The following is a 16,888-nucleotide window of genomic DNA, read 5'->3' as shown; positions in this document are numbered from 1 at the left end:
GACCAAACTCGCCATTGGCAATGGCGGTTTGGCTGCATGACCCCATGCATTTCACGTAAAAAATTGTCCCATGCTGCAAATAATTTGGAAACAACCCCATCTGGGAAAATAATTTTTAAAACTACCTAGATGGGGAAATTTGCCAAGTGGAGATTGCATTATGTTCTTTACTGGTAGGGAAATATCACCCGTAAGGCTCCATCATGTCCATTATCTTCTTTTAAAGACAATTCTATTTAAGTTACTATTGGATATTAAGTGTGTGAATCGTTTTTGTTGCAGCAAGAAGTACAAGACAACTTCAACTTAGAAGCAAGGCATTAGAAGCTTCCTGAAAACATTAGTTGATTCTGATAATCCAAACATGCTCTAAATGTGCACACATCGCCTCGATGTAATTTAAATATTAATACTCCATGTTAAATAGGATTAGTCAATTAATCTCTTCTGCCGACCATGTGACCAACATAGAATAGTACTACTAAGTTAGAACACCACTTTCATTGTAAAATAAACATTTTTCAAAGGAAGAAGAAAAACCAGTGAACAAGAGAGGAAGTAACTAAACTAAACTAATAGGTTATGAATGAAATGCAAGGATGATAAGATTACGACATAGAGCCAACAAGTTTGGTTGTTTTGGTAAATCACGGACCAAAGTTCATCCTTCCTTCTATTCCCTCTCATTTCCGTTTCACTATTCATTGCCAGCTACAGGTACCAGTGCCACTCACACACTCGCTGTTTTTCTCAATTCACACTTTGAACTTGAAGGGCACACACAAAATTGAATCTTTTTCATTGTAAAGCACTTCATTCCCTCGTTTTTGTTCTTTTGCCAGATCCCACTGTACTGCACCGAGTTCTCGAACGCTGTAGAGTTTCTATGGATTTCAGAACCGCCACTAAAATCCATGCAAGAGTTGTTGTACTAGGCTTTTCCACTTACCCTTCTATTGTGGCATCTCTCATATCAATCTATGCTCAATGCCATCAACCCCACATTGCCCTTCACGTTTTCTCCAGAGTTTTGGACTTATTCAGCATGAATTTGGTGATTGAGAGTTTAATGAAAGGTGGGCAGTGTGATGTGCCAAGGTGTTTGGCAAAATGTCTGTTAGAGATGTGGTCACGTGGAACTCCATGGTTGGAGGTTACGTCAAAAACTCGCGTTTCTTCGATGCGTTGAGTATTTTCCGGCGGATGCTGAGTGACAAGGTTGAGCCTGATGGGTTCACCTTTGCTTTGGTGGTTACTGCATGTGCGCGCCTTGGGGCTCGGCAATGCCAAATGGGTGCATGGTTTGATGGTAGAGAAAAAGGTTGAGCTGAATTATATTTTGAGTGCTGCATTGATTGACATGTATGCTAAGTGTGGTAGGATTGATGTTTCAAGACAGGTTTAGTGGGTTGGCAATTCATGGGCTTGCAATGAATGCGAATGTGGTGTTTTCGAGGATGCAGATGGAGAGTGTTTTGCCAGATTCTATTACTTTTATTGGGATTTTAACTGCTTGTAGTCACTGTGGATTCGTTGAAGAAGGTCACAAGTATTTTGGTATGATGCAGAACCGTTTCATGATTCAGCCACAGCTTAAGCATTATGGAACCGTGGTTGATCTCTTGGGACGAGCAGGGCTCATGGAAGATGTTATCTGGAGAGCACTTTTGAGTGCTTGTAGAATCCACAGAAAGAAAGAACTTGGTGAAGTTGCCATTGCAAACATATCCCGCTTAGAGAGTGGAGACTTGTGTTGTTGTCAAATATGTATTGCTCTTTAAACTGGGATGGTGCTGAGAGAGTGAGGCAGATGATGAAAACGGGAGGGGTTCGGAAAAGCCGTGGTAAGAGTTGGGTTGAATTGGGGGACGGCATTCACCAATTCAATGCAGCGTATCAGTCTCATGCTCAAATGAAATCAATTTACAGAGTGCTGGAAGGTTTGGGGGATTCACACCCTTGACGGATCTGGTTTTGGTGGATGTTTCCGAAGAGGAAATAGAGGAAAATTTAACGTTTCATAGTGAGAAGTTGGTCTTGGCCTATGCGGTCCTGAAACCTGCGTATCTGTCTAGACTGTCATAATTTGATTACAATTGTGTCAAAAATATTAAACAGAGATAATCGTGAGGGATCGGATCCGTTTTCACCAATTTGAAGGTGGTGTTTGCTCTTGCAGAGACTACTGGTAGACATGAGAGTTAGTTCTTGGTTGCATTGTTGAGTAGCCCTTAGCTTATGCACATACTGATTGAAAAGAAACTGCTTAAGATGTGTGTGAACGGATGCAAACCAAGTCCTTATGCATCAAAGTATGAGCCAGATCTCTCGACAAAGTACAAACACCAAAATCCTATCCACTTATGTCTTTTGCATACCTGTTAGCTTGGAACAGGATAGAGTAAAAACCACTTTTGGGCATAATTTTTGGTTTACCTGATTTTAAATTACTGTTATGTAAATATGATGGGCAAAGTAAATTTTAGTATGTAATTTGGTAGTTATAAATAAGTTAAAATATGTTTTTTGTGTTCATATGGAAATGTTTGAAATTCATTCTGATAAAATTTTTAGTATATTTTTCTTTCTTACAAAGTAGAAATGTATTGTTTTTTGGTCTGGATTCGGATAACTTACGATAATGACTTTTTACATCGGTTATACATATAATCAATGTAAATGTGATGTATTTTACATCGGTTATGCATACAACTGACGTAAAATGTGACTTTTTTTCAATTGATTGTGCATATCACCAACGTAAAAAAGTCATGCACATAGGTTCGAATGTTCAAACCTTGCTTTGAGCCAAAAAAACACATTTCAATTTTGTGAGGATGAAAAACGTATTGAAAATTTTGCAAGGGCAAATCCCAAATATTTTCATAATTACGAAGATGAAAAACATATTTTAGGCTTATAAATATTGATCTTTTTCTGATAATTGACAATGTTCCTCCATATGATCAGCAAGAAGTGAACCAGATAGGCACCAAAAAGGACACAAAGCGGCTACAGCCACACCAAAAAGGAGAAAGGGTCTTCCACCAGTTTTTACTCTTCCAGATGGACTGGGAATATGAAGAACTCCTAGTTGAATTAAGAAATAAAGAAAATCAGAAATTATTTACAGAAAACTGACTTTGAAGTCAGTAATAACTCAGTCAAAAGTTGTATAACTCTTAATCAAACTTGGAGTTTTTTTTCAAAAAAAATGTTAGGTCATCATTCGTCAATTTCTTGTGGATGCATAAAATTGTTATTTCGTCTTACACTGAAAATTGAGATTTCTTTTATTATCTTGGTACCAAGAGTTATCCCGTCGTTCGTGCCGATCATTTGAAAGGCTTTGCTTGGTATATGTTTCTGTTTGTAAACTTTTGGGCACTCTTTGAGATTGAAATGCACTGATTGGACTGGATGACACCTCCTGTTCTGCCTTGGTTGTGATTATGTGTAAGTTACGTGAAAAACAAGTTTATTGACGCATCCATTTCATCAAGTACCTTTAAATGCGGATAAGGTATGCAGTTTTTGCATGCTTTAAGTTACATGAATTAATTACAGAAGAGAAAGCTTTCTCAGTCTACTTATTTGTCTGATTGAGTGACAAGATAAATGACTCCTACTGAGGCTTAGGTCAGTGTGTTTGTTTGTGAAGGTGAAGAAAGAGGATAAAAAACTGAGTAAGTACCTGTTTAGCTTAATTTATTTCGGAGAAATAATTTATTCTTGTTAGCCTCATAAGAACTTTGCAAAACAAACGATCATTTCTCAAGATTCAAGCTGAATCAACCATGTGTTAAGGTTAAAAAATTGTGGCGTTCACTTTGCTTGGCAAAAGGTGGACTAGCTTCCTATTCCAAACTAAATCCCAAAACGTGAAATAAGCTACCCAGCCTAATAACAACCAATATTACTCGTCCCAGCCCAGAGATTATTAGTTTTTTTTCTTCTAGGATTAATTATACTCAAAGATTTTGTTTAATTTTTTTCTAGTATCGTTTGTAATTAAAATGCTGTAACTGTACAATCTACGAGCCTATCCCTCTATCTTGGTATTGGTTGTAACAAGGACCTAGAAGTGTGCATGAAAGTAACATGAGAATGAATGAGATTTCGAGACGTCATGTACTTGCAGGTAACATGAAATTCATTCCTCTAACATGTTGAATAGGTGGCATTACCAGCCAATTCATTGTTACTACTTCTCACTTCCTATCCATTCGGTCCTCTTTGATTTTGACTCCAATGAGTATTAACTTTTGGACTGTACCAATACGAATAACATAATAAATAGTTGGAGGATGCTCTACTAGACTAAGAGTTTTAGAATCCTCTATTCAAGGTTGTGTGTGGCAAAGGAGGTGCTTAAAAAATACTACCACGCTCATATTCGGGTGAGTATAAGATAAGATTCTTAGTAAAGTTTTAATAGGAAAATACTGTTATGTCATAGTAAATTTTTAATAGATTCTTACAGTAAATGGTTATTATGTCCTAATCAGTTATAGTGAAAGAGAATCTATAAACAAGTAGTTTTAGCCTTTTTAGTCGCTAATTAGGAAAGAGGTTTTAAGGTAATTATATTTGGTTACCCTAATCAATACGATCCTAGAGAACCTTGTTTGTTACTACTATTCACATTTTCATTGTACACACATCCCTCGATCACACTTTAGGAGGAAAGTCCCTTCTTATTGCGTGACAGGAAGTTACCGTGCACAACGCCATTATTTAGGCAAACACTAAAAGAATGCCATGCTCAGCTCCAACCACATTTTCCTTTTCCCACTTTTCATGCCAAACTATATATCATGACAATCTCCTCTCTCATAACTCCATATAATATCACCACATAAAAGATCAACCTCATACGCCTAAAACCAACCACTAGCCAAAACAAAATTAACTTCAGACTTCCAACAAAATGGAACCTCAAAGTCTGTGTTCCTCATTGGAAATATTGACACAACATATCAACACAATCATAGACCTTATTTCCTCGCCTTATCATTGTTTTACAGTGGTTTTGGTTGCATTCCTAGCAACCCTTTTCTTTGCATGCAGAAGAAAAGCACCAATTTACTTGATAGACTTCACCTGCTACTGTCCACCGAGTTCCTATAGGCTACCACTTGCCATGTTTGAAGAGAATCAACTTTATGACAACATGGATCCTGACGCTGTTGCTTTCCAATGCAAGATCATGGCCAAATCAGGATTCAGTGAGCAAACATCCATTTCTCCATCTCTTGCTCAGATACCCAAAATAAAAGCTCTCTCCTTTGCCCTTGATGAGGCTGAGACAATCATGTGTTCAGTAATCAAAGACCTGTTTGAGAAACACAACATCAACCCAAAAGCCATTGACATAATCATCACTAATAGTAGTGTCTTCTGCCCCACACCATCTCTTAGCGCCGTGGTGGTTAACAAGTTCAGAATGAGGAGCAACATAATGAGCTTCAACCTATCAGGTATGGGATGCAGTGCTGGAATCATATCAATGAGTCTAGCTAAGGACTTGTTGAGAGTTCATAGGAACTCTTTGGCTTTAATAGTAAGCACAGAGACTCTAAGTCTGAATTGGTACACTGGTAAAGTCCCTTCTATGCTTCTTTCTAATTGCCTATTCAGAATGGGTGGAGCAGCTATATTGATGTCTAGTAGGGTCCAAGATAAGCACAAGGCAAAGTATAAACTTCAGCATATTGTTAGAACAATCACTGCACAGGATGATCAATCTCATGGCTGTGTCTACCAACAAGTGGATCCTGAGAACAAAGAAGGTATATCAATATCAAAGAACATAGTAAATGTGTCTGGAGATGCACTGAAGAAAAACATAGCTTCACTAGGACCATTGGTTCTGCCTTTGAGGGAGCAATTCTTGTACTTATTTTCGATTATTTGTCGCAAAGTTTGGAGTTCAAGGAGAATAAGCATCTATACTCCAAATTTCAACCATGCTTTTGAGCATTTCTGCATACATTCAGGGGGAAGAGCCATCATAGAAGCTGTTGAAAGAAACTTGAGGCTAAGGAAACAGGACGTGGAGCCGTCAACCATGACTCTTTACAGGTTTGGAAACATTTCGTCTTCTTCGATTTGGTATGAGCTGAGCTACATAGAAGCAAAAGGGAGGATGAAAAGTGGGGATAGGGTGTGGCAAATTGCTTTTGGAAGTGGATTCAAGTGTAACAGTGCAGTGTGGAAGTGTGTTTGTGACGTGAAGCCAGACACTGCCACTGCATGGAGGGATACAATTCACTCGTACCCTTTGGATATTGTGAGAAAAAACTGAGGATACTGATCATTGTGGATTTGGGTCTAAATTTCAAGCTCCAACATCTTATATTCCTTCCCAAATGTAATATTTAATTTGAAGAGAAAAAAAATACTGTGTCCACTGTAGTTGAAGTTCGATAACCAATCTATTTATTCACTTAACCAATAACTACGTGTTAAGAATTGCTTTTAATGGTGTAAATTTTTGTGTGCAAGTCACTTTCCTATCTACAGATGCTATAAAATCGCAATAGGACTTCAATTACAAAGTTCAATGTATTATTAACGCATATATTTAAAATGTTGAACAAGAATGAAAACTAGAGATTGACGACCTTATATAAAACCTGATTAGCCAAGCAGTTTGAACTCTATATATACTCATTGTAGAGGGCCAAATCCCTTGTAAATCAGTGTAAATACCGTAGTTAATCGTAATGCTTCCACGGTTATACATGCATAATATATTTTTTATCCATAAATGTTAGTGTAAGAGATTATGAAGATGTGAGATATGTGAAAAGTGGGGAAAAAGATGACTTTGAAAATAAGAGAAATAAAAGGTAAAATATTTTTTATCCCTCTAAATTTTGATCCCTGTAATTTTTAAATATATCATTTTTAGCCTTTCAAGCGCCATCTAAATAACTTTTTGTCTTTGTATTATCTAAACCACTTAAAAGATCAAAAGTGATAAAGGGACAAAACACACAATTTTAGAGGGACTAAAATCAAATATAACATATTTTGAAAGGGAAAAAAAAAACATATTTTACCATGAAAATAAAAGTGGGTGCCAAGAGGGGGAGGGTTGGCTAGACAAAAGGAGGGTGCAAGGAAGAGAGAGGCATTGCTAGGTGCACCCAGTAAAATTATTGGTACACCTAGCAGTTGCGTGATTTTTCCGTTTTACCCTTCCTTAAGGGTATTTTTGGAATTTTGTTTAATGCTGGGTGTATAAGTAATATGTCTGGTGCACCTAACAACACCCGAAAGAGAGAAGAATGAAGGTGAAAATGAGAGTAGTTTGGATATTTCAAAATAACCCAAAAAATTGGAAATATGAAGAGCAAAACGATGGTGTAAATAGCATGGGCCACATATTATTGACAATGGGATATTTCACAGGATTCTCTTCCTGAATCCATCCTTTTTCTTCTATACCCAGCACATTTTTGACAATTTCAACATTTCATATAGATCCTTAAGGATTGTTAAAAATATTTTACAAAATAATTTAAAATTAATGGTCCATATAGATCTTGAACCTGTGACGCTATAACCATATGGATTAATAGATCAATTATGTTATAAAATAATTAATATCGTACATATAATACTAAAATTTCTAATATATATTTAATACACATAAGTTTACATAATAAATTTTATAACAATTAATTTTGATCTAATAATGTAATTTTTTACAATGTAAATTTGAAATAAAATCATAGGTTTAATAAAAATTTATACATGTAAAAAAGTTAATTATTCAATAAAAATTAATTATTATGTAAACTTATGTGTATTAAATATACATTAAAAAATTTCATTATATATAACAACATTAATTATTTTTTAACATAATTAACCTATTAACTCAGTTGATTAGAATGTCGTGTTAATAACACCAAAGTTATGAATCCATAATAACCTTACATATTGTAAATCCATAATAACCTTACGAATTGATAATCCATAATAGCCTAAGGATTGTGAATCCATAATACCATAATGACCTTACCTAAGGATGTTTTTGATTTTTCACTCTCAGTGCTGGGTGTAGAAGAAAAATGACTGATATAGAAAGAAAATCCCCATCATTAGACATGGTATTAACGTCATCCAGACTCCCAAAATAAATAAAGCATGGAGATTTAAAAAAATCAAGTCAACTGGGACATTAATGCTCAATTTAGACAAGTTTTTCAATAAATACCTATAAGAAAACAAAATAATAAAACAAATCAAACTTCTTTAATAAATTAAAATCAATTTATATACTTTAACTTTTAACTTCTCCAAAAGCTAAAATGCATCATTCTATTCAATTCTACAAGGAAGACGCCTTGTAGGAAAGCTATAGAAATACGGACGGATCTATGTAGGAATATTCTTAAAATCAATCCAATGATACAAAAATGACGATAAAAGCCTGTTAAAAGAGAACTGTGAATCTCCCAACACGTAAATTTACACCAAGCCCTCCAGATTATAGCACATCCACTCTGTGTATTGGCAGAATAAATAGCCTGAGATATATGAGGAGCATGTCTAGAATCGACGGATGTCTTTAGGAGGCCTGAAGTTAAGGGGATGGGTTTCTGGAGTGGCACTCTCGTCTTCTTTCCACATTTTTATCGTCTTGTCAGCCTCGCAGGTTATAAGCCTCGAGCCAGTAAGATCATAGGTACAAGCATAAATACCAGCTTCACTATCCAGGGAACCTGTAAGAGGGGGAGGTTGAGGAAAGAGGAAAGCAAATAATTATACTAGTCAATCTTACGGGTATGATAGAACTAAGTGGCAAATAACTAATCATCTAAGAGCAGCCAAACTTGGATACCAGGCTGTACAATTGTTTGGGATTGCTGGAAATTATGACCACTCTTCCAATCCCAGAACCACATGCTGCCATTGTCACCTTTAACCAGGAGAAAAAAGGGCATAAAGTTTAATGCAAGGGACAAATAATATCCATATCAAATTCTTCAGTATGACACAATAAATCAAGATTGGGGAGCATTAATTCCTAATCACATGCCTAAGAAAAATTGGGGCACGGATTAGTTGAATTTATTCCACAAACTGCTTTCCTGATAGTCTAAATTTGTTTCCATACCTCCAGTAACCATCACACCCTCCTCATTGACAGCCATTGCATTGATGATAGTTTTCTGTTGAGAGCTGCACATTAAGCAGAATAACGAAAAGACATCAATTATTGGAGCATATCTTTCCAACCATATCTTTCAACTTAAAGCAGTATAATTTGAGCTTGAATATTAGGTATAGACAATTCATATTTGGCATTTTGCCCCCCAGGAAAGATCCTACCATTCATTAATGATTCCCTAATCACACAAATTTGGTAAAAATAAGTTTAAGAACTCACAGCATGTTGTGCAAAAATTCTCCTTTTGGAAGGTTGAACTTTTTAATATTGTCAGCTGAAGCAGATGCAAAAGCTTGCCTGCAGCCAACAAAAAAAATAAGAGGGTGATAAGACAAAATAGAATAACAAATTTAACTAACCAACCATATTTTATAATTCCACAAGTAATAATCAACTGATATCAAACACATACTCTTTGGGATGCTGGGCCATTGCTCGAACAGATTTTTTATGGTTTGTAAGAGTTGACATTGTTTTACCTGAATGAAAATGAATGCATCATGTGTCAGATTATGCATATAATCACTACATAGACAAGCAAGAAGATAGGAAAAACAAAGCCATAAATTACCATATCTAAGGTCCCACATCTTGATGGTAGTGTCATGAGAACCCGTAACAACTTGGGGATCCTGTAAACAAAATATGAACAGAATAAGGCCTCTGAAGAGCAGGGAAATAAAGGTTTAAAAAAGTAGAACAAATTAAGACATGTTTGAAAGCTGCATTTATATGACAGTCTGTTTTCACATTTATCATATTACAACTAACCAAATCTGATAATCTGCACACCAGTTTTCACAAGCAGGGCGGGTAATTACCCACAATATTGGGACTGGGTACAGGATGCGTATATGCCCACAAATTTACGCAGGTATGGGTGCAGGTACGGGTACTATAGTACCCAACCCACCCCACTCATCATTTATATGTTACAAAATAGTTATATATATAATTTTCTATGAAAAATAATTATATTTTTTATGACTAATACCCTAAGTCTCTAATATCTAACAGTATCACCATCAGAAAGTGGGAAATCCTAAATCGCTATGTTGGATGATTATCAGAGAGCGGAAAACCCTAAACCTTTTATTAGAGTTTTTATTAAGCGATTAAAACATTAACTTTAACAATCGTTATGTTGGATGATTATCTTTGTACTTTTGTTTACTTATGATTTGAGTTTGGACGAGTCAATGTTATGCTAGTTTGTTTTTAATATTATGTGTGTATGTTTTTAATGTTATGTTTGGATTATTTAAGAATCATTTTTTACTATAATTGTAGTAATTGTTCTAATTCATTTTTTATTGATTTATTATTATTAACCTTATATACAAGTAAAGTGCAGATTGTTGGTGCGGGTGGTATATAGGTACCCAGCAAGTACGGAAATGGGAATCAAAATTGCTACCCACGCAGATATGGGGCCGGGTATGGGAATGGGTACTGTAGGACACTACCCAGACCTTATCCATTGCCATCCCTACTTACAGATATAAGTATGTTGGAGGACAAATGCATGTATATAGACTGCAATATATGGCACAACTGAATATCAAGAAGAAAAAAAAATGATATAGACAACAGTAGAATCTGCACACCGTCGGCCGCGTAAACACAGAGCAGACAGTGTTATCATGTCCTGAAAGAGCATGAATCTGCATTTTACTTCGTATATCCCAAACCTGAAAATTTAGCATCACCAAAGCATAAATTTTACATTTCTATTCCTTAATAACAAATTTGAAAATATTCGAAATTATTTACCAGAAAGGATCACATTCATCTAACTATACAATAATGAAACTCTATCAGCAAAATCCATACCCGGCAGACAGAATCACGTCCTCCGGTTAGTAAAACGTCAATTGTGGGATGAAGAGCCAAGCAATAAACACCACTCAGATGACCATGATAAGATCTAATAACCTAAATACAATATCATGTATTTTAGTAGCCTGTTATTTGATGGAGTCAAGTAACTGCTGAAATATTCAGTCCAGAAAAATTACTAATGAAACGGAGATTTGACCTTATTCTGTTCAAGGTCCCAACATTTAACTTGTTTATCATCACCAGCAGAGAACATGTAAGTATGTCTGTTGCTAACAGCAAGACCTGTTAAAAAAGCACATTGTTATTATTAACCTGGTTCACAATTGCTACCACCACTAATAACACCTTAGCATCTTACCTCTAACTTGTTCAATGTGGCCTGTTAATGTGAGCTTCAATACTCCACTTGCCAAGTCCCATATCTGCCCAGAGGAACAACTTGAGCAAAAAAACCAACTAATTTTGAATAGAGCCAGAGAAAAATAATACATTTGGCATGATAAGTTCATAAACTTTCAAAAAATTTAGCTTCAATTTATAGCAAGTTCATGGTAATAACACACCAATATTTTTAATAAATAAAAGATTAAAATATTGCATAAAGATAACTCTAGGAAGAGAGCAATCCCACAAGGTCAAAATAATTTTGCGATGGCACTAAATATCCTATAATCACCAAAAAAATATGCAGCAGATAAGTTGAATCTGGAAATATTTATAAAAACACAGGGTTGTTTAGATTAAATTATAAAGAAAAGTAACCCATAGAATCAACAATTCAACATGACACCAAATTTTCCTTATAAACATGCCTTCTCATAACAAGCAACTATGGCATGCATTTTGTGATCAAATACCTTGATAGTTCGATCTGCAGAACCAGTACAAAACCATGTGTTACTGGGATCAACTGCAACAGATCTCACCCATCCTAAGTGGCCGCTGATGACCTACAGAAAATGTATCAAGGTTCAACTCACTCAACTAAAACTATATCATAAGTATTACAATTTAAAAGGCCTCTGAAAATTATGTAGGTAAGACCTCATTAGAACAAAAGACTACAAGAATCAAGACAATAGCATAGAAACCAATTATTTTAATTTAGATATTATGTCAGAGAATGGACGAGATTCAAAATTTAAATTTGCTAAGTTGAATAGAACCACAAATGCTTGAGAAATTGCATTCCTACTAGCTAAAGATCCTATGCTTTAAATAAATTTAAACAATTATCCTTCTTTACTATGTAGTGCATGCATGCCAATCTAAGAACACAGGGTGGTCTAAAAGCACAACCCACATTACAACAAAACACATCCCAATTTATAATGAATTGAACAAATAAATGGGTTTCTGTTCTGTACTGCACAACTCTAGCAATCTGAGCTAGGATGAAGTTTTTGTTTGTCTTTCATCTTCAGACTCCTCTCATCCCAAATATCAATAGATTTGACCTTGTGAATTTGAAGTAGATTAAAGAATATGCTTGAAAGACTAGTAAAAAGATCATGAGGTATGGGTTAACTACTATGTTTAATTGGCTTTTTCCCCCAAAATAAATGATACAACTCACATTAAAATTGTTGAACTAATCACAATCATGATTGGGTGCTCAGAAAATAGACTTTGCAGATTATTTTCACCACAAGACTTTAAACTTTTTTGAAGATATATTTCTTTACAACTCTTACAAAATTCAAGTGAGCACATCATCATAGCTATATTCTGTTCAGTAAAAATAAAAATGTTAAATAATCAAAGCAAAGAAGCAAAAAAGCTCTAAGATTCCCTCAACATTCAGGGTTGTCCAACAGAACATTTATAAAAAAGCTCTATGTATTACTCTACTTTATCTGAGCATGTAAATCCAAGGTAACCTTGCGCTAGTTGTAAGAAAATGGCAACAGTATGATGGAACTAAGCTGGGGTCTTTCTCAGCTAAACCACTAACTAATGCACCAAACATGCTCAACTAAATTTTTGGTTCACACAATCTGTGAATGAAAAATAACAAATACCAATGCCAATTATCCATCATTAAATCTAACTAAAAAAAGGGAAGAGGTTCGTACCCTGTAGTTCTTCCATGGTGCATGCCATACAGGACGTGGCCATTTACTTGGCATTCTTTCCATCAAAGCAGATGTTGATAAATTTCTGTAGTGTTGAAATCATAGCAGTTTAGTCAAAATGTTTGTTCCAAGAGAGTGACAATCCTAAAAACATAAATACAATCCTACATTGGCAAAATGCATAAACATATTGAGAAAAAAACTCAAGACAGTGTACAGAACCAACAAAATGAGCATTATGCTCTTAGAAAAATATAATGCAACAAGGACAGCTACAAGTCACAAATCATCTATCTTGGAATCTCTTTAAACAATAAAAAGCATCAAGAGAAAGCCAGGACCTTTCAGATGAACCAGAGGCTGAAACAACCGCTGTACTTTTGCTCTGAAAGCCAGTATCATTCCTGTAAAGGAACAAAAACATAAAAACCATCAGTCTTCAAAAACAGCTATTTGAAAACTTAGCATTCTGCAAGACACAGTTCACGCTTCAATTTCATAACCTATGGCTTTCCTTTCTACAATGGCACAAATTTATAATGCATGTGACTTCAAGAAATAACATTAAAATATCTTAATACAAGCAAGAATCAAAATGAAAGAAAAGACAAATGGAACAGCATACTTCTCAATGCATGGAATCCCATTTATTTTTCTTTTGAAAATAAAATGTCACACATCAGCAAACTTCCATCATTTTTCACACAGTAAACACTTTTTATTATATTGAAAACCAATTAGGTTCTTCAAACAATATTTTAGAATACTGAATACTACATAATTCGTTATTAAACTTTTGCAGAATATATGATTTGCATCTTAACTGTTATATAGGCTAATATGTCAGAATATAAATTTTTAAATAATCCAAGAACTATAAAGAAAAAAACCTGATAAGCATGAGCCAAACAGATTATGTGAGTAAAAAAAAAGAACTCCCCTGGCCTAGATGCACAACGTTCATGAAAAATGGAGGAACATATACTTACGGTGTTGTGGATGGCATAGTTGGACCAACAACCAAGGCATTTTGGGGTCCTCCTTTCTGAGAATCCTTGGAATCTCCTGGACCTGTTAAATAATAAGAAACAATATCAACATGATGAGCACTAACAACATGGTTCTCTTAATTATTATTATTGAGGAATAATTACATGGAAAATGTTGAAAACACTATATGCTAGAGGGCACATCAACATATTTCTTTCAAATGTCAAAAGCATGTACATCATAATATCATAACACACACAAGGGGGAAAAATAAAAGCATCGGATCAAGAATAAAGAGTTATGTAAAGGCACATACAATGGGAGTAGGCATTCATTAAATACAGAATCCTAAAAAGATCTATAATTCATAAACATCTTTCTAACGGTTATTACAACAAGGACGTCAATTTCAAATCTCCTAGGGCGTCGAGAAAAACGCACAAACACTACACTCACACTGATGTGATAAAGACAATGGCAATGCCGCAAGAAGCTATATAAGTTAATCACACACACCAAAAAGATGGCTGAGAAATTGGAACCACCCTAAAACCAATTCCAATAACTTTCCTATAACAAATCCATACACTCACACCAGTAAGTTACCTGGAAGAGCAAGAGTGTTAGAGGGCCCTGGATCCTGTGTGGCAGAACTAACTTGATGAGGAGGTTGATTAGCAGTGCTTTTGATTCCGCCATACTCCACGCTCACCTAATTTCCATTCCAAAAACCACACAGCACAACCAGCTCAGCTCATAATCCAAATATCCAAAAAACTTTAAAGTAAGGACTCACAATAATCCAGGGTCCATTCAATCTTGTCATTTAGGGTTTTAGGAGAAAAATCCAACGGCAACAAGTGTACTACTAATTCAAAACTCACAAGCATTATAAAGATTAGGAATTTGAGATTCAGTAACTAACCTTGTGGCTAGTGCGGATTTTCTTGCTGCACGAGAAAATCAGAAGCATCGATCAGCGTTGGTTGGTGTGTGAGAGAGATTACGGAGAGAGTGAGGAAAAGGGAAAAGAAGCGAAACCTTTCGGCATCGGGAGGAGCGAGGTGTCCGTGAATGGGAGAGAAGAGATCGAGAGCGCGCTTCAGAGACTTGAAGCTTAGCTTCTTTAGCGACTGTGGCTCCACGGGCTCCACCTCCATCTACGGCGTCGCTTCTGTCTAGGGTTTCGCAGCAACGACGCTTTCGGACGGCGTGATAAGGCGCGGCGGAGAAACCTTCACCCGCTAGCTGCTACCACAGCTCGTCTGTGTTAACATGCTCTCTTCAACACTTATTATTTTGTGTTTCATTAAAATTTATTAAAAATTATCAAATTTTTAATAAACTTACGAGAGATAAATATTAATTAAAAAATAAAACCTATTAAAATTGATGATTTTTAATAAATGTTAATCAATTTAAAAAGAAAAAGTTTGAGAGGATTGATATCGCTCCTCAAATTAAAAATAGGATAAATACTTATTAATCCTTCAAAGTGGTAAGTGTTAACAATTTTGTCCCTATAAGATTAAAAGTAAAATTTCAATACTTGAATAACAAAAATGATGACATATTAGTCATTTAATTAACCCATAACTATTAAACTTAACATAAACACACACACGTGATATTTGGGTTAATTACGTGACAATTTATATATATATATAAATGTTAACCATGTTAGTTGATAAATGAAATAGACTAATTTGTCAAATTTCCAATGGATAGACAAATTTGTCAATAAATTCTCAATGGACTAATTTGTCGATAAATTCTCGATGGATGGACTAATTTGTCAATAAATTCTCGATTGATTAATTTGTTAGTTTGAAAGATTTGATTTTTTTTTATTCTAACCCCTTATTTGTGATGGTTGAGTGTCAACAGTTACTTGATTGTTTAATGGTTGCCACCTTGCTAGGCTGTGTGAATTTGGTGTGAGGGAATAGTGTCATGGATCTCGGCAATCACAACATCATGCAGATTCGACGCAAGGAGGCACGCTATCATTAAACACATGAATCAACTAATTTTAAAAATTATTTCAACTTAATCGGAGGTTACATATGGTCTAGACAAAAAAAAAATCAATCTTCAAACTTAATTAAAAAATAAATACAAGTTTGGGAAAATCAATTTTAGAAAAAGTTTAAAATTTTAATTAAAAATGATAAATAATTTATGGATTTAATTAAAATTATTATGTGAGAATTCATAAAGTCTCCGGAGGTGAGATGACTAGATTGTAAAAATTAATGATTTTTAATTCAATCCTTAAATTATAATAATTTTTAATTTCAATTTAATTCTTGAATTTGTATCTATTTTTTAAGTACGTCATGTTGTTAACATTAGGGACCTATTAAAAAACAAATGCAAATACAAGAACCTAATTACACATCCATTTAAAAATTGTCAAATAATTAAACTGGAAATTAATTTAACTTTTAGAAAATAGAGGAACAAAAATTATTGATTTTAAAAGTTCAAGAATAAAACCAAGTATAATGAATGTTGAATTTTAAAGGGATAATATGAAGAAGAAAAAAGTGAGAGTAACAAAAATAATAGTTTTAAAAGGAATGTGTGACCACACAAGAAATTAAGATGTACAATAATTGTATAATTAAAGTAGGTTAGATACGGAAAGCTTTGCCTTTAAGCAAATAAGCCTAATTTATATGTGTGATATCTATGTTCTAAAACTATTTACCAAAGTAAACTTGACATCATATTTTAACCTAAAACCTTAATACATAATGTTTGTCGGTTTTCCTCACTTATATTTTGCTTA

At 34.7% G+C, this 16,888-nt stretch overlaps 2 protein-coding genes across 2 annotated transcripts; one reads left to right on the top strand and one right to left on the bottom strand.

The window, feature by feature from the left end:
* Positions 1–4,930: 4,930 nt before the first annotated feature.
* On the top strand, positions 4,931–6,307 carry LOC100783404 (probable 3-ketoacyl-CoA synthase 21). Its single transcript, XM_003547333.5, has one exon. The coding sequence runs from the start codon at positions 4,931–4,933 to the stop codon at positions 6,305–6,307; it is 1,377 nt and encodes a 458-aa protein (XP_003547381.1).
* A 1,960-nt stretch (positions 6,308–8,267) lies between these two features.
* On the bottom strand, positions 8,268–15,389 carry LOC100775526 (protein pleiotropic regulatory locus 1). Its single transcript, XM_003546313.4, has 17 exons — positions 15,136–15,389; positions 15,020–15,044; positions 14,701–14,806; positions 14,094–14,175; positions 13,446–13,508; positions 13,105–13,189; positions 11,887–11,979; positions 11,388–11,451; positions 11,226–11,311; positions 11,021–11,122; positions 10,795–10,878; positions 9,759–9,819; positions 9,600–9,666; positions 9,407–9,484; positions 9,134–9,198; positions 8,858–8,935; positions 8,268–8,738 (listed from the first exon to the last, which is right to left on the bottom strand). The coding sequence occupies exons 1-17, from the start codon at positions 15,252–15,254 to the stop codon at positions 8,566–8,568; spliced, it is 1,431 nt and encodes a 476-aa protein (XP_003546361.1). The 5' UTR covers positions 15,255–15,389; the 3' UTR covers positions 8,268–8,565.
* Between the last annotated feature and the right edge of the window lie 1,499 nt (positions 15,390–16,888).

The sequence above is a fragment of the Glycine max genome, chromosome 15 (assembly GCF_000004515.6).
Source record: "Glycine max cultivar Williams 82 chromosome 15, Glycine_max_v4.0, whole genome shotgun sequence".
NCBI lineage: Eukaryota > Viridiplantae > Streptophyta > Magnoliopsida > Fabales > Fabaceae > Glycine > Glycine max.
The sequence above is the reverse complement of the archived record's forward strand: the minus strand, read 5'-3'. Positions and strand labels throughout refer to the sequence as shown.